Raw genomic sequence first — 22,009 nt, 5'->3', positions numbered from 1 at the left:
TAGGTGCAAGAGGTGGGTCCTTTGGATATCTCACCACATCATACTCCTGTAGGAATTTTATAGTGTCTGTCATTTGAGGTTGTCCAGCAATATGTGTCAACCATTCCTCATCATCATCGCTCAGATAACTCTCTTGATCTCCTTGGTTGTTTACCTCTGGGTTTTGTCGCGTTGCTGGCCGTTTACGCAGTTTAGACTCAGGGTGACTCTCTTCGACAGGTGACAAAAAACCACATGGCAACAGGAGGTCTCTGTGTAAAGTTCGTAAGGGACCGTCTTTGTTTTCAGGTTTGACAGAGTAGACAGGGAGTTCCCCGGCACGACTTACAACGATATACACCACAGACTCCCACTTATCGGCCAGTTTGTGTTTACCTCTCAACTTCACATTTCTGACCAGGACACGATCACCAATCTCCAAAACAGATTCTGATACTCTTTTGTCATATCTCTGCTTGTTTCTGTAAGCTGTTTTGGCAGCATTTCTTCTAGCTAGCTGGTAACTCTCCTGAAGATGTGTTTTGAGAGTTTGGACATACTCAGAATGAGATTTTTGATGACTCTGTCTCATAGGTACATTGAAGGCAAGGTCTACTGGCAATCTAGGCTGACGCCCAAACATCAATTCATATGGTGTAAATCCAGTTGTTTCATGCTTTGTACAATTGTAGGCGTGTACAACTGGCTTGACAAAATCACGCCAATGTCTCTTTTCATGGTCCTTAAGGGTACCAAGCATGCTTAAGAGTGTACGGTTAAACCGTTCAACAGGATTTCCTCTTGGGTGATATGGTGTAGTTCGAACCTTATGAATCCCAGAAATTTCACACAGCTCTTTAATAGTTTTAGATTCAAAATCTGGGCCTTGATCACTGTGTAATCTTTCAGGAATACCATAGTGAACAATGAAATTCTCCCAGAGACACTTTGCTACAGTCCTGGCTTTCTGGTTTTGAGTAGGAATGGCTACCGCATATTTTGTGAAGAAATCAGTAATTACCAGGATGTCCTTTGTGTTGCTGGAATCAGGCTCCAACGAAAGGAAGTCCATACAGACTAATTCGAGTGGTCTGGAGACTTGGATGTTAACTAATGGAGCAGCTCTTTCTGGTAAAGCTTTGCGACACACACATCGACTGCAAGTCTTTATCTTGTGTTCAATATCGTTTGCCATTTTGGGCCAATAGAACCGAGTTCTGGCAAGATCCAGGGTTCGATCTAATCCTAGATGTCCCATATCATCATGTAGACTCTTCAGAACCACATTTCTGAACTCATCTGGAAGGACCAACTGATACTGAATTTCTTCACCAATGGTTCTCTTTCTATAAAGAATCCCATTTTTCAGCTCTAACTTCTTCCACTCACGCAACAGAAATGGAAACTCTGGTAACTCTTTTTCTCACTGTTGGTGGCGAAGTGTCTCCAGATTCTAACTGATGTATAACTTCTCGTATTGCAGGGTCTGCTCTCTGTTTTTCCTTTAGCTCATCTTCAGACACACTGGGAACAACAGGAAACCCAACACAATATTCAAAACTCTCTGGTACAGCTTCTGGAAACATTGACAAGGACTCAACCAGAGGAACACTGTCACCATCCAAAGTTTGGCGTACCAGATGTTTGTCACAAATGGCTAGAATTACTTCTTGGGAAACAAAATCAGAGTTCTCAACTTCAGGCAGGTGGTGCAAAGCAAACTGGCGAATACGTTCCTGCTCCTTCAAAGATACATAGTCATTTGTCAGGCCATCATGGGGACGCCTTGAAAGACCATCAGCATCCAGGTTACACTTTCCTGGTCGATACTGGAGCTTAAAAGAAAAAGTTGCAAGGGCAGATAACCATCGATAGCCTGTTGCATCAAGTTTGGCGGATGTTAACAGGTATGTTAAAGGATTGCTATCCGTGACCACAGTGAAAGTATTGCCATAGAGATAGTCACAAAATTTTTCTGTGACAGCCCACTTGAGGGCTAAAAATTCAAGCTTGTGGGCAGGATAACGAGTTTCACTCTTTGTTAAGCCACGACTTGCAAAGGCAATTACACGCATGTTACCATCCTGCTTTTGGTAGAGTGCTGCTCCCAATCCAGTGGTGCTTGCATCTGTATGCATTACATACGGTAGGCCTGGGTCAGCAAAACCCAACACTGGGGCAGTTGTCAGCTTGTTGATCAGTGTCTCAAAGGCTTTTTGACAGTCTGCAGTCCATCTACCACAAAAAGGAGCTTTGGGATTAAAGTAGTGATTGCCATGATTCTTGCTTTTGAAACTCTTCCTTAATGGTGGGTACCCAGCTGTAAGTGCATTTAGGGGCTTTACAATCCTGGCATAATCCTGGATAAACCTACGGTAATAACCGGAAAATCCAAGAAATGAGCGCAATTCTTTCAGAGTCTTTGGATTTGGCCAGGTTTTTATGGCTTCAATTTTCTGAGGATCTGTTTCAACACCTTGCTGGGAAACAACATGACCCAAGTACTTCACTGATGTCTGAAAGAACTTGCACTTCTGAGGAGAGAGTTTCAACCCATAATCCTTTAAGCGATTTAGCACATGGAGAAGACGTTCCTCATGCTCTTCCAGGGATTTTGAGAATACAATCAGATCATCCAGGAAAACGAGGACCTCCTTGAGGTTTATCCCGCCCATACATTTTTCCATCACCCTCTGGAATGTACTCGGAGCGTTAGTGATCCCCTGTGGCATCCGATTGAACTCCCAAAATCCTAGTGGGCACACAAAGGCTGTCTTATGTTTGTCTGATTCATCCATCTCTATTTGATAATAGCCAGACTTGAGATCTAAAACAGAAAACCATTTGGATCCTCTGAGCGCTGAGAAGCTTTCTTCTAGGTTTGGTAAGGCATAAGCATCTTTTATTGTCTGGAGATTCAGCTTTCTGTAGTCAATACAGAGCCTGACGTCCCCATTCTTTTTCCTAACTACCACAATGGGTGAGGAAAACGAAGATTCAGATTCACGGATTACCCCAGTTTCAAGTAACTCCTCCAAATGTCTTCGGACAGCCTCCAAGTCATTTGGGTGTATAGGCCTTGCTTTTTGCTTGAAAGGAGTCTCATTGTGGAGTTTTATGCAATGCTTTACTTTGTTTGTGTGGCCAAAATCAAGGTCATGTAATGCGAAAACTTCAGGCATTGCAGACAGCTTCTCAACAATTCTCTTCTTCCATTCTTCAGGGACCGGAGAATTCCCAAAATCAAAATGCAAATCTTCTTTGTTTGAAATCTGATCTGGTGGTACCGTTTTTGCTGGTGTATGATCATTTGACACAACTTGCTTGAGAGCATGGATTTCCGCAATGATGCTCTTCCTTGGTATTATGATGTCATGCTCTGTCTCATTTCTCATGACCACTGGCACTTTTCGCGATGGTATTTGAGGTAAGGCAAGCACACAACTGGTGACCAACAGCCCTCCAGGGATAGAAGATGCAGGAGGTTCCATCACAACCCACTTCTCAGTAACATGGCTTTTGACATTTACAGCTCCATCAAGGACAATACTCTGTCCAGCAGGAACGACAGCTGGTATGTCCCCGAGCAGTCTCACACATCCAATGTTGCTATTCCCTTTCTGCTTATGTCGGTGTTCAATTGTCTTTAAAACTGCTCTATACCCATACAGCAGTGGTCCAGAATTTGAAAGGTTGGAGTCAAAGTATTTCTCATAGGCCAAATCCAGAGTATTTGTGCCTATTAATACATTAGGCTGAGTAGTGGTGCCTGTGTCTGGAATGACTAATGCAAGAGTTGTCACCTCAACTTCTGATCCCAGAAAGTCTTTAGGAAAAGATATGTTCACCTCCACATATCCCAAGTACGGAACGGTTTGGCCATTTGCAGCCTCCACTTCCAGAAGATTGTCAAGGGAATTTATGCTCAAGTCAGGAAAATTCTGTTTATGGAAAGACTGAGAAATTGTGGTCACTTGAGACCCAGTATCAAGAAGACAGTGGCAATCTTTGCCTTCAACACACACTTGTGCTGTGCACTTGGCACCAATCAGCCCTTTCGGTATGTGAACAGAGCAGGAATTTGTATGACAAATCTTTGGGTGGTTCTGTACCTCGCCAGGATCAATGGGACTAAGCTTAAATGCACCTGCCCTTGTGCGTCCCTCCACAAGAGCTACTTCTCGTTTAAAGAATCAGAACTGTACTGGCTGTCCCATAATTGTTGTCTTTCCCTTAACTGCCTCCTCTTGCTTGCTACGAGTGAAGGGTTCGCCTCGTCATTACATGTCAAAGCAACGTGACCGTCCTCACCACAATGGAAACAATAGCCAGGCCTCGGTCTGTCCAGTGCCTTCTTAGTTGCCGTGTGAGGTGGACCCTTTGGAAAGGGTTTGTGGGAAGATTCTTTCCTCATCCCATCAGCACTTCCTTGACGATTCTGTTTCACATTTAATTTTGTGAATTGGCTCTGCAGTTCTGTGATCTGTTTTTTCAGCTCTAGAACAGCACTGTTTTGGGGTGGTACACTCTTTTCAACAGGCTTAGTCTTTTGTTTGGTAAGCTGGCTTTGAAGTTTGGCAACTTGCTTTTTCAACTCAGATACTTCATCATCTGTGCTCAGGTCGGGATCATTGTCAGTAGGGCAGAGAGATGCAGCTTGAGAGGCAATTTTTGGCTTATGTGCTCCAAGATGTTTTCGCATTCTACTTTCTTTGGCCATGCTCTTGCTTTCCTCACTACGTAACTGTAGAAGCAATTCAGGAAACAGAGGTGGATTGTCTCGCTTGTGTTCAAGTTGGAGGCCTGCTATCAACGCATTGTCCCAGCACCCTCGACAAAACTGTTTAAGCAGCTGCTTTTCAGCTTCTTTAGAAGAAACACCACCTCGCTTTATTGCCTTGGTAAGGACTGTCTGCAACCGCTGTAAGTATAATGATGGCTTCTCACCAGAATCTTGTAGCGTGTTTAAGAATTTGGCAAAAAGTTCATCCCCATCTTCTACAGTGTCAAATGCAGAGTCCAGTGAGTCAAGGTAAGCTGAGGGAAGGGCTTGTGAACCTAGGTGTTTAACTACATCTGCTGCTGGTGACAGAAGGCTATCTAGAATCTTTCTCGATCGATGTAGGTCAGAAAAGGAAGGATCTTGCAAAATGAGCTCCACATTGTTTCTCCAAGTTTCATAATCAACTTCAGTACTTGGCCGGGGTATTTTTCCAGAGAATACTCTGAGCCTGAAAGATGTGTGTACCTGTGAAGATGCTGCGTCACTCTTTACAATATGCTCCACCACCATACGTTGAACTTCTGGTGGGTTCATATCAGTTACCCTGATGGCAGGTGATTCATTCTCTGTTGTCACTGTTCTGGCTGTAACTGGGCTCTGAAACTGTTGGGTCGGGTCAGGGCTCCTAACAGGGGAGAGGGGGTAAGGTACATGAGGCTCACTAGTAAAAGGTTGACTTGTATCTTTCAGGTGACCAGTGGCTGACTCTGAGCATTTAGTTAGCTGCTCCTTCAAGATGTCATCAAATGATTTACCACTAAGCTTGGCAATCTTCTGCAGTTCACTGAAATAACTCAATGTGGCATGTTCAGTGACTATAGGCAGGTAAACACTTGACAAGGGCCTTATTTGGTAGGTGATATTGTGTGAGCTTTTGAAGTCATGAGGCATCAAAGGTTGTAGGGTTGTGAGGGCATAGCAACTTTCATACTCCACAATTGCATCTTTATGGTGTGGAGATTGTGGGTCATCTATTCGAAGAATTCTGGCTACACGACCATGACTATTTATAAAGTCTGACAGATCTTCATCTAACTCTGTGTTAGTAAGTCCACTAACAATTATGGAGCTTGTGATTTTTACATTTTCTCTCTCAACTATCTCCATATCTTTTTCTTATTTTTATTTTTTTAGGATCAAGATTAACCCAATCAAGACTATTTTACTTTAGGTCTGTGTGCTTTATTTTATTTCTTTATTATTATTATTTTTTTAAACTGCTCCTGAGCTGGCTCGCCACTTTATGTAACACTTATGTCACCCTCAGGTTGAGGTATGCTGGACCAGTATCTAGATTCAGAGGAGCAGTAAATAAACTCACACAGACCACTAAATGTGTTTGAATAACTGCCGGCTTATATTGACAAACAGTGCACTTGTAAACCTCACTTCACTCACAATACAAAGAAAATAAATAAATGACCATCCACAGTATAAAAGGAAAAACAATATAAAAATAAAACAATATATCAAATGAATGTTTACCTTTTTTTTCTATAGGTTTCCTTCTATTAGCGCTAATTTAACTAGTTTTGTTCACCTAGTTGTTTTATCCTATTTAGTTCAGATCTAATAAAGTTTTTATGTTTGCTTTTAGGCCTAATCAATTTAAGTTTGGTTCTTTTCTTATTCAGTGGTTTCTGTTATGCAGTATTATTTAGACTGCTTCAAAGTAACCTTTTTCTTTGTTCTAACACAAATGATAGATAACCAAACTCAACATTCAAGAAGGGAAAAAAATAAATAAATAAGAAAATGCACAAAAGTTACAAAATTCTCAAAGTTGGTTTCACAATTCTGTACGCACAATTCTGGTTACAGTCAGTCACTCAGTCCAACTGCTGTCTGCAGAAAGGAAAATATAGCAGTCTTTACAGTCCTACCAGGATGGAGAATACCCAGGTGAATTTGCTTTCCTTTACAGGTCGCTGATATATAGCAACAGTCTCTGTTCTCCTCAGTGGTTTGTTGGGTGGCTCGCCATCTTGTTGAAATCAAATTTCAGATGTCTTCAAAGGGAAAAAAACCTGTCCAAATCCGTTTGGTCTCAAACTCACAAACGCAAATATAATCCAAGTCAATCTCAGAGATGTAAATGGAAAAGATTTCGCCAATGTAGCACCTCAGAACAATTTACATTTACTTTTACAATCTTAAAGTCAAAGTTATTTTTCTTTACTCGACCGATCACTGTCAGCGTCACCTCTCGTCTCTTCATCTCAATCTCAATTAGCACGTTCTCTCTCTTCCCTATTCAGCACATGCGTTTTTCTTAAAGGGGCCGTGTTCTTTTTTTCCTCCTCACATTAAACAGCGTTTTAAACATTTAAATTGGTTAGTTAAGTAACAGAATGTAATTTTAAGATTCTCTCTTTTTCTTTTGAGGTTGTGTTTTTATATTTCTAACCTGGGTTACACTAACGTTAATTAATTTTGTTGTAAAGCGAAGTGGAACAGGTGTATTAGAATTTAAAACAACAACGTTTACAGAAACACGACTTTGCATAAGGAAGCTGTTGAATGTAATGCTAGCGTTAGGTTGTTTTCGCAAATTTAACAAAGATGATTCTTCCCCAAAAAATCATAGCATACTCACAGTTTCATTAATATGATGGCTGTTTCCGTTGTAAATGTAGGATGTATGCGTGCATCCTAGCTATAAATTAGTGTCGGTAGGAGTGTCTTGTGGTAGTCTGGTGGAGTTAACTCAGCCCCTCTGCTGTCGTGCGGACAAACCGCCCTGGGCAAATTCCGCTCCTTTTGTCCCTACCAACTTGGACAGAATGGACGATTGATACTGTTGTAAGTGTTTATGTCTGTGATGGCTTGGACTGAGTATTTCAGAAGAAAATATATTTTGGAACGCTGAATAAGCTTTAGAATATTTTTGGAACTTCAAGTAAATAATAGGGCTTGGGCGTCGTGACGTCATTACTTGGCGTGGCCACCACGTTGACAGCCTCCTTTACTGCTACTCAGTACTCAGACTACTGTGCAGTGTTTAGACATACTCCCTTTCATCCGTGTGTCTTAATTTGATTAATTAAAAATCTATTTCAACCATGGTAAACCGCTGCTGTATTGTGGGGTGTAATAGCGCAACACATAATCGACATGGGGAAAACAAAATGAGAATGGATTAACTTTACAACGCTTTCCTGCTTGGAGGCGCGACCACGGAGACCATAACATCTGAATATCAATTTATATAGCTTAAGTTAACATTGAAAATAAGGGAAATTTCTCGGGTTACTCATCCAAAATACGGGAAATTTCAACATTCATCTTTTTGTTGCTATCCCTCTGCTGACAGTCTCCGTTGGTACTCCACTATTTGTTGGGAATTTCTTATGGATCCAAACTGTTAATGTTGCCGATTTTGTGCACATAACGGTCCCTGACATCCCTATTTTGTGTATCCCTTTAAATCCCACAACCTTTTTGCGATTTTACCATCTTCTCTCTTTCTCACAACTCTGCTTCTTCTCGTTCGAATTGCTGTATGTTTACATTCGAGAGGCTGCCAGCAGGACCGCCACGTCCCAGAATGCAACGCGGTGCCCAAGCCCTATAGCCGATAGCCTTCCTTTAACACTATGCCTTTAACACAAGAATTATAAGTTTATTTAGTCATTTTAAAATGAATATTTTTTAGAGACTTCACACCAATGTGTTAATTTTATTCATCAAACCATATTCTTATTCCCAAATATAGAGGAGCCTGAGATTGGACCATTTATTTATGTTAGTGCTCCAGTCTTCAGATGTTCCTTTTATAGTTCTGTAGCAGCTCTCCATTCATAAACATTCACAGACAAGCCCTAACAGAAGACCACACAAATACAAGCTGGGTAGTCTGCATAAACAAACCGAAAGGATAGATAACAGAGGCGTGGCTAGGCTTCTTTTACTGTCTATGGGCTAGAGGACCCCACCACTCCCAGCATGCAACTGCCTCAGATCAATGCTTATGCTCATATGTACTTTCAGGGAGGGTTTCATATGCCTTGTTGAAATACAAATTTCTAAGGACATTTATGCTATAGCTCCAATTGTCTTCATAAAGATACCTGATAAAGAGATGTTGTATGGAAGCTTGTTTCTGCCATAGGATTAAAAAAATAAAAATAAAAATAAAAGTTATTGCAACAATTGGGAGTTCTCATCTTGTTAACATTCCGCAATTCTGAAAGCTTTCATTTTTTTTTTTTTTTTTTTTTATGGGGCAACAGAAAATCCGATTTGTCAAATTTAAACTCACAAAATAATTGTGAGATGCAAATTTTAAATGTTGAATTGTGAGATGCAAATTCCGAATGTTGAGGAATATAAATTCTGAAATGAAAGAAAGGCATAATTGAGAGATATAAACTGGTAACTGAGATAAAAATAAAAGTATTTCATTCATTCATTAATTAATTAATTCATCCGTTTGTTTTAGATATTTATTGTTTGTTATTCCCGGAATGAAACAGGCCGTTTTTGCTCCTGAATTTGGTTTGAAAATGAAAACTTGTGCTTCTGTTACTTCTGCTCTTCACTCTTGTAGTCTGCTCACTTCCATAATCATCTTATCTTTGGCACTTGCGTATGCTGACTGTCAGATGAACATCTGGAATTTAAAAGATCATACCAGTGTAGCCAGCTTTCCGGTCACTCTGCCCATTACCTTTATTTTTTGAGAGCATGGAACTGGCCATGGTATAAAGTGTCCATACTTTACTGATTTTATTTCTATGCCATTCTCTCATTGTTTTTACTGAATTGGGTCTGTTAGAATTAACGTACCATTCTGAGTGAATGAAAACTAAAGAGTATTTATGTATTTTAGACACATTTTATACATTTAAATATATTATAATTATATATTATTAATAATATTTAAATATTTTCTTTACATTGATTTTTCCAAAATAGAAAAATAAAATACTGTGCCTAAGAGCTAATAATGTAAATCGAAATGGTTTACTTTGATGTGGTTTGATATCTTGCATTTACCATTGCATAAATGCAAGATATCAAACCACATCAAAGTAAACCATTTCGATTTACATTATAATATATATATATATATATATATATATATATATATACACACACACACACACACACACACACACACACACACACACACACACACAGTGCCTCCATTATTATTGGAAGAGTAAAGGCAAAATTGCTTTCTCTGTTGTGGAGTCCTTTGCAAATATGATTAAAAGAACAAGAACTTTTAGAGTTCATTCCACTCTTTGATGTGAGCATAAGTATTGGAAAAGTTGAATTTAAGGCAGATGTAAAAGATTAAAAGCTAATATTTAGTTGCAGATTCCTTGCATGCAATCAGAGCAGTGAGTCTGCAACCCCATAGACTCCTTTTCTTATACTTTGAAATGCTTTTCCCCAGCGTTTAATGCAGCCAATTCCAACTGTTGCTTGTTTTGGGGAGTTTCTGTCTTAAGTCTCCTCTTCAGCTAGTGAAATTAATGTTCAATAAAATTTAAATCTGGAGATTGATTTGGGCAATCTAAGACTTTACATTCCTTTGCCCTGATAAAGTCCTTGACTGAACTGGCAAGGTGTTTTGGGTCATTGTCCTGATCCAATATGAAATGCTTTCTAATGAGTTTGGTGGCATTTTCTTGAATATTGGTACCCAAGATGATTTTGTATCCTTCCAAATCCTGCTGCCATCATACATTAAGTCATCATTAAAATGAAGAGGTCCTGTTCTAGAGACAGCCATGCATGTCCATGCCATGACACCACCTCCACCAAGCTTAACAGATGAGCTTGTATGCTTATGATCATTTGCAGTTCTTTTTTTTTCCAAACTTTTGCTTTCCAATCCCTTAGATAAAGGTTAATCTTTGTCACATGGGTCCATAAACTCTAAGGTCTAACATTTGTGAAGAATCTTGCCTTTCTATTTTTGGAGCTGATCAGAGGTTTCCATCTTGCGGTGTAGCTTCTGTAATTCTGTGTCAAAGTCTCCTGCAGACTGTAGATTGACAGAGCATCACCCCAGCTTTCTGGAGGTTGTTGGTGATTTTGCAGACTTGTATTTTAGTGTTCATTTTCACAGCTTTTATGATTTTCTGTCATCAAGTACTGTTGTTTTTCTCAGCCAAACAGGGCGTCATTAGTTGCTGATGTCACCGGTGGTATCCAAACTCTTGATTTCTCCATGCCCTTTGTTTTTCCTATAGTTCTAATTGACTTACTCTTTTCTTTTAGCATCCAAATTGCTCACTTTTCTTTGGCTTCCTCGTCTTCATCCTGGTTTGTGTGCATCATCATCGAATGCAAGACTTAGAATGCAGAAGCAATGGACATAATTGATAAGACACATCCCCTGCTTTTAATATCTGAAGAATTAATGCAACAAGACACAGCTGAACACTTAGAAAGACCTAAAGGGCAACTGTTCCAATACTTATGCTCACATCAGATAGGGAGATGAAACTTCTTCTTCTTAGCTGGTAAAACATCTTTGTGTTGAATCATCCAATAATAAAATTTAACATTCTGTAGTTTTGTCTCATATTCATCTTGTAATCATATTTACAGATTTCTTGACTCCAAAACAAACAGAACAAGTTTGTCTTTACTGTTCCAATACTTATGGAGGGGACTGTGTGTGTGTGTGTGTGTGTGTGTGTGTGTGTGTGTGTGTGTGTGTGTGTGTGTGTATGTATATATATATATATATATATATATATATATATATATATATATATATATATATATATATATATATATATATACAACTTCAATACAAGTAGAAAATAATTTTATATATATAAATTGTTTTCATTAATTATAATTTTCTAATTGTATTGAAGTTGTATTAAAAGAGGATCGCTTCTCTTGTAAATGCATTGACATTTGTCAAATACATACTTTCACCATTTAACTGGCATTCATATTTCCTCTGCAGGGATTGAAAGCGTGTTATTCGAAGCTGTTGGCTCGTGTGCTGTAGCAGGTCTAATTCAGTGGCTGAATCACATGGCAATGACTGGAGCTGGAGTAATGAGAGGCCATGAGCTCAAAGAGCCGCTGTTTACATCGCACAGCTTCTCAATACAACCAACCATGAGATCAAATTGTGGATAATCAGTTTCCACCACGATCACCTTGGATCTATCCATCTCTCATATACGGTAAGAACGGCGTGCAGTTTAATGCGCATTTGAATCTAATTTATTTAGAAAGCATTCATTGAAACAAATTCTATTTGTACCGTTTATATTAGATAGGTGATTCAGAAACAACTGAATCGCGTTTGTTCCGTTACAGCGATGTCCCATGTCTGTCGCTCGTCGGTTTTTGTTTATGTTGCTACGCCACGCTTCTGCAGTGACGGGACACTGCTGTTATTAACAGGCTAAGTGCTTTTCGACAGACTCCATCAATTCCCATTATTCCACATTTTCATTAAATATGTAAAATTAGAAATAGAATTGATTTTATCATGCACTGTGCTGAAAGACAACAGTATGTCTCTTTGAATACTAGCTTTTGGTAAATGCGAGAAAATTCCTTTGCCTCAATACCGCTGTATCAGTGTTAGCTTACATTTATAGGCTAATTACTGTTTATAAAGGTGTAACTGTTTTAATAAGTTATCTTTCACTGCTAAAATCTTTAAGAGCTTTCATAGTTTATAGCATTTAATGTTTACAATTTGATTCCCAAATAATGTCATACGTAATTCCGCTATTTTTCTTATTTATAGAGTTTATAAAAGATCAGATATGCCTTAGCTCAAATGGGTTTCAGATGAATCTAATTGAGATTCTTTTTCTCTTTCATGATCTTTTTCATCACATGAGCATGGGTGAATGAATCCTCTGTGAAATCTCTATTAGATTACCAACTAACCACCATCACATGCAACCGATCAGTGCACAAACCCTTATGCGTGAAAATGAGAGAGAGAGAGAGAGAGAGAGAGAGAGAGAGAGAAAAACACAAGCTACCCTATTAGATAAATATCCACTCTGCACAATAATGACCTTTAGTTTCATTATTGACAAACGATGTAAACAACATTAATAAGCACAAAGAAATGCAACAAATAAGCACACTTATCACTTGTTCTTCAGTTTGCATGATGTATGGATATTCTTATCTTTCAGTTGCTTTCATGTTTACGGTGTACTGTTTATTGTTGAGGTCTGATATATGAACACATTATATTTCAGGCTATCATGGGATGCCTCTTCCGAAGTGAGGAGATGTGTCTGGTCCAGCTCTTTCTCCAGGCAGGTTCAGCTTACAACTGCGTCAGTGAGCTTGGGGAGCTGGGCTTAGTTGAATTCAGAGACGTGAGTTTGTTGTATACACTACTTTTCAGAAGCTTATATATATATAAAGCTGTTCTTTTGAACTATCTATTCATCAACGTATCATGAGAAATGTATCACAGTTATATTGTATCCACAATAACATTAAGAAGCAACTGTTTTAAACATTGATAGCAATAATAAAAGCAAAATCTGCATATTATAACGATGTGACACTGAAGACAATTCAGCTTCACAGGAATAAATAACATTTTAAATAGAAACTGTTAAAATGACAATATTAAATTACATGTTAAAATAAAAATATATATTACAGTTTCTATTGTATTTAATAATAACAATAAAAAAAACATGACCTGAGCATAAGATACTTTTTTTCAAATGTAAAAATCTTATCGAACAAGCTTACATCGACATATAGAAATTTGTGTTCATATCCTGCCATCACATTTACAGTCTGTCTTGCTCTTTTTCCCTCTTGTCTCTCTTGAACCCAATCTTCTCAGCTGAACCCGAATGTGAACGCCTTTCAAAGGAAGTTTGTTTCAGAAGTGAGAAGATGCGAGGAGCTGGAGAAAACCTTCAGTAAGTCTCTAAATCCTTATTATTGTGTAACCGCTCAATATACACCTTTCCACGATCAGCTACCACTACAGCAAGTATTACATTCTTAGTTTAGTCACTCTCTGGCATTCATCGTGCGTCAGATCTTATCATATCATAATCACTGCGCACATCCTCAACATGTTATCCTCTCCCTGCATTCCTCAGAGTATCTGGAGCAAGAGATCAGCCGTTCTCTCTGTCCGCCTCTGAAAGGGCCTTTACCCACAGCCACACCAATCCCATCAGCCCCACAACCTAGAGAGCTGCTCTCCATTGAGGAGGAGAGCGAGAGACTGGCCAGAGAACTCAGAGAGGTGAGAGGAGAAAGGAGAAGTAGGCTCAATTAATATCTGGTGTTCCAGAAAAGATATCATGCAGTGCAAGTGGTGATCTTGACCCAGTCTGCATGTAGGTATCAAGGAACAGGGACAGTCTACGTAACCAGCTGACCCAGCTCAGTCAGTACAGAGGGGTCCTGAAGCAAAGCATTTTACTACCAACCTCACAGGTAAAAATCCGGCTCTTGGCATGCTTACCTTCATGTCTCTCAGATATCTACCAGTACTTTTTATAATGTTCCTCTAGGTTCCACCTTCAACTCTTGAGACCACAGCACTAATGGATAGCAGGCAAGATATGCGTTTGAGGTGAGGACAATATCCATCTAAAAGAGAATGTGATGAACATTTTAATATTCTGAAGAACGTTTCGAATCTCAGTGAATCATCTTGAATCTCATTGAAGAAGATCAATGGATGTTAAATGTTCTTCATGGAACCGTCAATACAAATAAAGAACCTTATTTTTAAGAGTGTAGTGAGAAACAGAAATGTGAATTTTATGGTGTGGTCACATGAACCATTGGTCTGTAAAATTTTCTGGGCAAAATTGGGGCATTGTAGTAGAAATCTGTGCATTTGGGAATTTCACATAAGCACTCGCAGATTTCACTGAGGTTGGTCACTTGAATTCACCAAACTGACTTATGGAGTTCACTAGTGTAAGGGCTTCTTTACACAACATTTTAAGACAAAAAGTCACTTTCAACTTGAACATGAACAAATTCTGCGTAGGAAATGTTTCTCTCTCACCAAAACTATCAATCACACAGAGTTCTATTGAAATGACTGAAATTCACACACACAATTCCACAGAGCAGCAAATCGAAAAAAGATGCACAGACTGCATCTTTAGTCAACAAGTGGAAATATTATTTTCACATTTTAGTTGTGAACAAGTATGTAACAGGACACTAATAATGTTATTGACATCTTTCCTGCACAGTTTTGTCACTGGCGTGGTCCATCCGTGGAAGGTTCCAGCATTCGAGAGGCTGCTGTGGAGGGCCTGTCGTGGTTACATCATTGTAGACTTCTGGGAGATGGAGGAAAGACTGGAAGTGCCCGACACTGTAAGAGAGTTACATTAACTGAATCACATAACTCATTTTGATGAAACTGGCCATATACATATGCTTTTATTGTTCCCAGGGAGAGATGATTCAGTGGACTGTCTTCGTGATCTCTTTTTGGGGAGAGCAGATTGGGCAGAAAGTGAAGAAGATCTGTTATTGGTACATTTATAGCTTAGTTAAATGGACTCATAGCTTACTATAGTACACTTTCATGATATCACATATCTGTCTTTTCATAGTTTCCACACACATACCTTTGTGTATCCAGAGGGTTTGGAAGAGAGAGAAGGAATACTTCAAGGGCTGGAAAGCAGGATTGTAGACATCAAAATGGTGACTGGAATGTTGATTACACAGTGACACTCACTTTTGAAATAAGACCATGCAGTGCTATCAAAAAGTTTTCAGGCACTGCTTAATTACTTTAAATGTATGAATTTCTTTGCATTCAATAAAAAATAACAAGTGGTACTTCGTTAAGGAAAGACTAGAACATAGAAACCCTTATGAAACAAAAATATATTGCAGTATATTGGAAAATATCATGTAATATATTAGGAATATATTCTTATATATGGGATTTAATATTTATTTTTTCCAGTATATTGCAATATATTGAAAGTGGCAATCATTCTATATTTTGCAATATATTATATATGTGTCATCAATATATTATTAAATGTAATCAAATATATAATATTTTAGAAAATAAAAAGGGGAAATAATATATCACAATATATTTTAAGAAATATATTGGTAAATATATTTTCCTTTCGTAAGGGAAGCCTGCAACTCATTTTACTTTTGAAATCTGATGTATTTCCAAGTGAGATGGGATATGTAATGAGGAAAAAACATATTATCATTCAAAAGTTTGGGGTTTGTATGGTTTTAGTTTTGTATTTTTCAGCAAGGACACTTAAATTGTTCAAAAGTGACAGTTAAGATTAACATTGTACAAACTATTTGACTTCAAATACAAGCAGTTTTTTGACTTTCCATATATCAACGAATCTTAAAAAAAGGGCTTCCACAAAAATATTAAGCAGCTAATATTAACAGTTTTCAACATTGATAATAAATGCAGCAAAGCAGCACATTAGAATAAATTCTGAAGGATCATGTGACACTGAAGGCTGGAATAATGATGCTGAAAACTATACAAGGTATACTTTAAAACATATTAAAATACAAAACAATTATTGTAAGAATATTTTACAGTATTGTAGTTTTTACTGTATTTTTGACTAAATAAATGCAGCCTTGGTAAGCACAAGACATGTCTCCTTAAAAGACCCCAAACTTTTGAACAGTAATGTATGATATTACTTATGATGAATTGTGCATAGAATATATAGTAAATAATATAAAAAGGAAAATGAAATACAAAAAGTATTTAACTCTCCTCTTGTCTGTCTGCAGGTGCTGTCTCAGACGGAGCAGTACATGCAGCAGCTGCTGTCTCGCTGTGTGTGTCACATGCCACAGTGGAAGATACGTGTGCAGAAGTGTAAAGCTGTGCAGATGGTGCTCAACCTCTGCAGCCCTTCAGTCACAGAGAAGTGTCTCATCGCAGAGGCCTGGTGTCCTGTGGCCAAACTCTCCCTGCTCCAGAGCGCTCTCATAGAAGGAACGGTGAGATAAGACTTTAATAAACACAAAATACGTCACAAAGAAGTCAAGTGTGGTTAGTATAAATGCAGGAAATGACTTATTTTCATGTTTACAGCAGGATTCGGAGCAGTGAATTCTGCAATAGATTGTTTTTTGTCCTTTCTGATTCGTAGAGAAAGAGTGGTAGCAGCGTGGACTCGTTCTACAACCGTCTTCCTGCACCCACATCTCCACCAACACTCTTCGACACCAACACATTCACTTCCAGCTTCCAGATCATTGTGGATGCTTATGGTGTGGCCAGCTACAGAGAGGTCAACCCTGGTAACTCTCACACTCAGTCACATGGAACCAGGCACAAGTCATTTTAGTTTGAGATAAACAACCTACGGAAGATATGGAAACCCATCATTGGAAATGTTGTGTTTGTGTTCCCTTCTCACTCTCAGCTGTGTACACCATCATTACTTTTCCCTTCCTGTTTGCGGTGATGTTTGGAGATGTAGGTCACGGTTTACTCATGACTTTGGCTGCTCTGTGGATGATTCTGGAAGAAAGAGACCCTAAGATGAGGAATAACACTAATGAGGTTTCTTTCAATTTCTATCCTAATTTCTGCTTACATTTTGTCAGGAGTTTATTGAGGAATATAAAGTTTAAAAGAACTGCATTTATTGCATTCATTACCAAAACTTTTTGTCTCCATTAATTTCTGGAATGCACTTCAGGTTTGTACAGAATTGTATACTTTCTTTTAGATTTGGCGTATGCTGTTTAGTGGGAGATATCTGATCCTTCTGATGGGGTTGTTCTCCATCTATACTGGGGCTGTTTATAATGAGTGCTTCAGTAAAGGACTCAGTCCTCTTTCTTCTGGCTGGCATCTCAAACCCATGATGCAACACTACAACTGGAGGTAAGTGCACACTATTACATCCAAGGCAAAGATTAACCATTAGGTAGATTTTATTTTAAATTTAAAGGTTATATAAAGTGTTCTGATTATATATAATGTTCAACAGCTTTTGGGGTTTTTTTTAGAGCAAGACTATAAACAGTTAATTCGCCTAAAAAATGAACATTCAGTGATTCCCCCTCATGTCATTCCAAACCCATAAGAGTTTCAAATGAAGACATATTTAATGAAACCTGAGAGATTGGTCCATGCAACCAAAACTTTATTGCTTTAAAAAGTTCATAAAGGTATTAAGAGCATTAAAACATGAAGGTCAATGTTTATGTGAATAAAATACTAAATTAAATTTGACCATAGTTCTTTATAAGGCTTAGATTAAACCACTCAGTTGATATGAATTACTTTTACAATACAACTTTTTGAAGCATCGTTTTGGTTGCGCAGACTTCAAATGGAGGGATGAAATCAAAGATGAACTAAAGTCTTATGGGCTTGGAAAGACATCATTAGTGCATCTAGACCAATCATACGTCTTGCAGTAAAGAAACAAAGGAATGTATCATAAAAACAGACTATTTCATGACTCAGAAAATGATAAAAAATGTGTGCAGATTGCAGAAGTAGAAGTGGTTCAGTCAAAATGCTGAATTTATAACTGCATGAGAGGGTAATATACGAGCTTAAGTTTCCCAACACAAGTTTAAATGTTGCAAGCTTAATTTAACAACATAAAGTGTTTGGAATACTCAGAGTCAGATATGCAAATGACTATATTTTGACGTCACTACAGGAAAATGTAAACACGGCTTACTTCCCATGGTCAGGTTACTGATGTGCATATAAACGGGGAAAGCTGGTTCTATAAATAAGCTGATATTTATGGGTTATCAGTTTACTGGTTTGCATGTAAACGTGCTCATTGTTTGACAGATAAAAAAGCATTTCACCCATTTAAGTGCATACACAAAGCAGTGATTATTGAACACACACACACACACACTAAACAAACATCTGGAGCAGTGGGCAGCCATTTTTCTGTTGCACTCTGACTCTTCAACCATTAGGCTGCCCTTTTATACTAATCTGAATAGGAATCTGTGCAATTGTTAGTAACAGGTTTAACAAGCTGGACAAGTAGATTTGCTGTGATGACCAACAGACAGTTGCTAGGTTTGTGTGTGAGCTGCGCTTCATACCTCACTACACTTTTGACAACAGACAGTGGAAGCTCATGTGAACACACCTATACTCTGTAAAAGAAGTCACTTATCCGTCACTTCAGCTTGCTTCTTTGTTCTCCTTTTACACTCACACTCACTTATGCCTTATTTCTTCTGGGCTTGTTCAGTGATGAAACTTTGAGGAGCAACCAGTACCTCACTTTGGATCCGAACGTAACTGGAGTATTCCAGGGACCATATCTGTTCGGCATTGACCCGGTAACCAGGCCTTTAAGCAAATCACCCTTGTGTCTGGCTCACTCTGAGGTTTGGATTTGACTGTATCTCATTTCCTGTTCCCTTAGATCTGGAGCCTTGCCAATAACCACCTCACCTTCCTCAACTCCTATAAGATGAAGATGTCAGTCATCATCGGAGTCATCCATATGACTTTTGGAGTCTGCTTGTCTTTCTTCAACTACCTGTGAGTCATAAAGTAGGATTCATTGTTGTTTACATGGATCTGTTCTGTGGATTCACTCTTGGCATTGTAATGGTGTGTTTCCTCAGGTACTCGGGGGATGTGAGCAGCATGTTCCTGGTGTTGATTCCTGAGCTAGTGTTCATGCTGTGTCTTTTTGGCTACCTTGTCTTCCTGGTGGTGTTTAAATGGATCGCGTTTGGACCTCAGGATTCGGACCGCGCTCCCAGCATCCTAATCCACTTCATTGACATGTTCCTGTTTTCTGAGAACTCAGACAACCCACCTCTTTATCCAGGACAGGTGAGACATGTTTTGGTATTGTACTCTAGATTTCTATCATGATGACTAATGCATTGATGTCTTCTCACTGTCTTCAGATGATAGTGCAGAGAGTATTAGTGTGCTTGGCTCTGCTGGCAGTTCCAGTGTTGTTACTGGGAAGACCACTCTTCCTGTACTTCAGGTACAGGAATAACAGGAGAACGGTAAGTAGGCTTCCATCTTTGCTTAAAAAAAAGGGTCTAATACTTGCCAAGGCTGCATTTATTTCAATAAAAAGGGTTGACTCTACAGGATAAGTTTCACCATTTTGACTAACTGGCAGGCTTTGTCTGGACAGCCACACATTCTTTCAAAGAAAATAACATCACGTGATGCTGCTCATATGTTTGTGTGATGAACCACCGTTTCGTTGCAAAGTGTTGTTCAGTAAGTAACACAGTGGGCTGAACTTTTGTGAATTAAATATTTTCTTAATTTAAACTTTCTGAAGCATTTCGATTTTGCAAATACATTTATTATACATAATGTTGACATTTTTTGCTCATTATTTTAAACTTAAGACTCAACTCACTTCAAACACACTGCAAAAACTGTAATAAAAGAGATATGAAGGCAATTTCAAGAGTGCACAGGAATATAATAAGCTATACATTGATGAATAAATATGATTTGCAGGAATAAATTAAATCTAAAAATATATAAAAATAGAAAACTGTACAAATATTTCACGTTTTTACTGTTTTTGCTTTATTAATCAAATAAATGCAGCCTTGGTGAGCATAAGACACTTCTTTCAAAACCATCTACCTTTATATATGCAGGTTGGTCTGCTTTAGCTTAATGCATTTGTATATTCCAGAGTGACCAGGTGATGCCCTTACCAATAAGGGAATGTGGCACTTTTAGCTGAAATGTAGTGTCCTTTCAGCAACTCTGTCCATTAAGCATTGCGATCTCTGCCATACTGTGTCTGGTTGAAAGGTGTTGACCCCATCTCTCAGTTACAGGAGGAGCAGCGCCCCCTAGTCACAGACACCAGCTCTATAAACGCTCAACTAGGAGACCTAGAGGGAGGAGGAGGAACAGAGGATCAGGTGAGAAAGAGAAAAGATCAAGACATATTTCACAAATAAAGCTCAGCATTAGAAGAGTCAAGAAATTTTCATTTTTTTCAATTTTCAATTGTCATTTTTCACTCTTCCATAGTGGAGCTACTGAAATATGCGATGCTTTTTAACCTTTACAGGAATTTGATTGCACGGAGGTTTTTATGCACCAGGCGATCCACACCATAGAGTACTGCCTGGGCTGCATCTCTAACACCGCCTCGTACCTTCGACTTTGGGCCCTCAGCCTTGCACATGCACGTATGCAAACACTCACAAGCATCCACGAGTATTGCATGTTCACTTATCCACCTTAAATCTTTCATACAAGTGAGTTCAACCATTTGTAACTTGAATATGTGAGGCTAGATTTAGTGTTTACTGCACTTGTATATTCCTCTAGTTATTTATGTTTAGTGTTCTAATGAATTGAGAGTCTCACACATTCATAGAAAATATATCTGCATTTCAAAATAAGGTGGATGCTTAATTAGTCCTGTGCTTGTGTGTGTTAGAGCTGTCCGAGGTTCTCTGGGTTATGGTGATGAGAATTTCCCTCTCTTGGCAAGGCTATGTGGGATCTGTTGTTCTGTCAGTCATATTCTCTGTCTTCGCCATCCTCACTGTCTCTGTCCTGCTGGTAATGGAGGGGCTGTCAGCTTTCCTGCATGCTCTGCGTCTGCACTGGTGAGAAAATCACATAAAAATAAAACAACTTGTGCAGTGGTTCTCAACCCGGGGATCCACTAGGGGGTCCCAGTAAGATTTAGTTCTATTATCTTAATTAAAATGACAGAAAACAATAAAGTTAATTGTGACATTGTGATTGACAAAAGGGGGACTCAGTGGTTAGTCTCTCCAATCTACACCAAATGTGTAGTTTTAAGCGTACTGTGTGTGAGAAACTGAAGTCTTTAAGAGTTTAATTTTAATTTATTTTCCCCATTTGATGCAGGGTGGAGTTTCAGAACAAATTCTACAGCGGATCTGGATACAAGTTCAATCCTTTTTCCTTTGCATCAATTCAGCATCTGGAGTAAATATAAACATTCTCTGTAAAATGTTTTATACGTCAAGTTAAAGCTGGATGGGTCAACCCATGGTAGTAAAAAATGATTTATTAGAGGGATTGTTCACTCTGAAATTCTGTCACTAACTCATCACCGTGTTTTGATTTTGTGGAAAACACAATGAGATATTTTGAAGAGAAGGTCCTCACTGCAGCCAATGGACAGAGCTTGATGTCCAGCTGCCCTATGGGTGGAGATTAAAGGCCCAAGCACAGAGATCTTAATGCTGAGCATAATGTATGGATTCCAAAACATGCACAATACTAATAAAGGCTTTTGTAACTTA

General features: G+C 38.6%; 2 protein-coding genes across 7 annotated transcripts in view; one reads left to right on the top strand and one right to left on the bottom strand.

Annotated features, from left to right (window-relative positions):
• The window catches only part of LOC113097527 (uncharacterized), an 18,358-nt gene extending 10,740 nt beyond the window's left edge, over positions 1 to 7,618 (bottom strand). The window contains exon 1 of the mRNA XM_026262764.1: positions 7,359 to 7,618. The gene's annotated coding sequence lies outside the window, so the exon portion shown is untranslated. The remainder of the gene's footprint in view (positions 1 to 7,358) is intronic.
• Positions 1 to 22,009, top strand: part of tcirg1a (T cell immune regulator 1, ATPase H+ transporting V0 subunit a3a) — a 24,171-nt gene extending 2,162 nt beyond the window's left edge. The window contains exons 1-22 of one of the 6 annotated variants that reach the window (XM_026262760.1): positions 7,463 to 7,564; positions 11,700 to 11,925; positions 12,970 to 13,092; positions 13,578 to 13,656; positions 13,843 to 13,991; positions 14,090 to 14,185; positions 14,263 to 14,324; positions 14,962 to 15,088; positions 15,168 to 15,250; positions 15,331 to 15,424; positions 16,514 to 16,726; positions 16,879 to 17,029; positions 17,155 to 17,294; positions 17,464 to 17,621; positions 18,970 to 19,060; positions 19,147 to 19,265; positions 19,352 to 19,565; positions 19,643 to 19,750; positions 20,555 to 20,641; positions 20,794 to 20,914; positions 21,169 to 21,340; positions 21,609 to 22,009. In XM_026262760.1, the coding sequence (XP_026118545.1) occupies positions 12,976 to 13,092; positions 13,578 to 13,656; positions 13,843 to 13,991; positions 14,090 to 14,185; positions 14,263 to 14,324; positions 14,962 to 15,088; positions 15,168 to 15,250; positions 15,331 to 15,424; positions 16,514 to 16,726; positions 16,879 to 17,029; positions 17,155 to 17,294; positions 17,464 to 17,621; positions 18,970 to 19,060; positions 19,147 to 19,265; positions 19,352 to 19,565; positions 19,643 to 19,750; positions 20,555 to 20,641; positions 20,794 to 20,914; positions 21,169 to 21,340; positions 21,609 to 21,693 (2,466 nt within the window). In that variant the 5' untranslated portion in view covers positions 7,463 to 7,564; positions 11,700 to 11,925; positions 12,970 to 12,975 and the 3' untranslated portion in view covers positions 21,694 to 22,009. Of the gene's footprint in view, positions 1 to 7,462; positions 7,565 to 11,699; positions 11,926 to 12,969; positions 13,093 to 13,577; positions 13,657 to 13,842; positions 13,992 to 14,078; positions 14,186 to 14,262; positions 14,325 to 14,961; positions 15,089 to 15,167; positions 15,251 to 15,330; positions 15,425 to 16,513; positions 16,727 to 16,878; positions 17,030 to 17,154; positions 17,295 to 17,463; positions 17,622 to 18,969; positions 19,061 to 19,146; positions 19,266 to 19,351; positions 19,566 to 19,642; positions 19,751 to 20,548; positions 20,642 to 20,793; positions 20,984 to 21,168; positions 21,341 to 21,608 lie in introns of those variants that run through there. The other 5 variants (XM_026262758.1, XM_026262759.1, XM_026262761.1 and 2 more) reach the window with 5 other exon arrangements.

This window comes from Carassius auratus, unplaced genomic scaffold, assembly GCF_003368295.1.
Source record: "Carassius auratus strain Wakin unplaced genomic scaffold, ASM336829v1 scaf_tig00216324, whole genome shotgun sequence".
Taxonomy (NCBI): Eukaryota; Metazoa; Chordata; class Actinopteri; order Cypriniformes; family Cyprinidae; genus Carassius; species Carassius auratus.
This window is presented reverse-complemented; position numbering and strand designations above follow the sequence as displayed.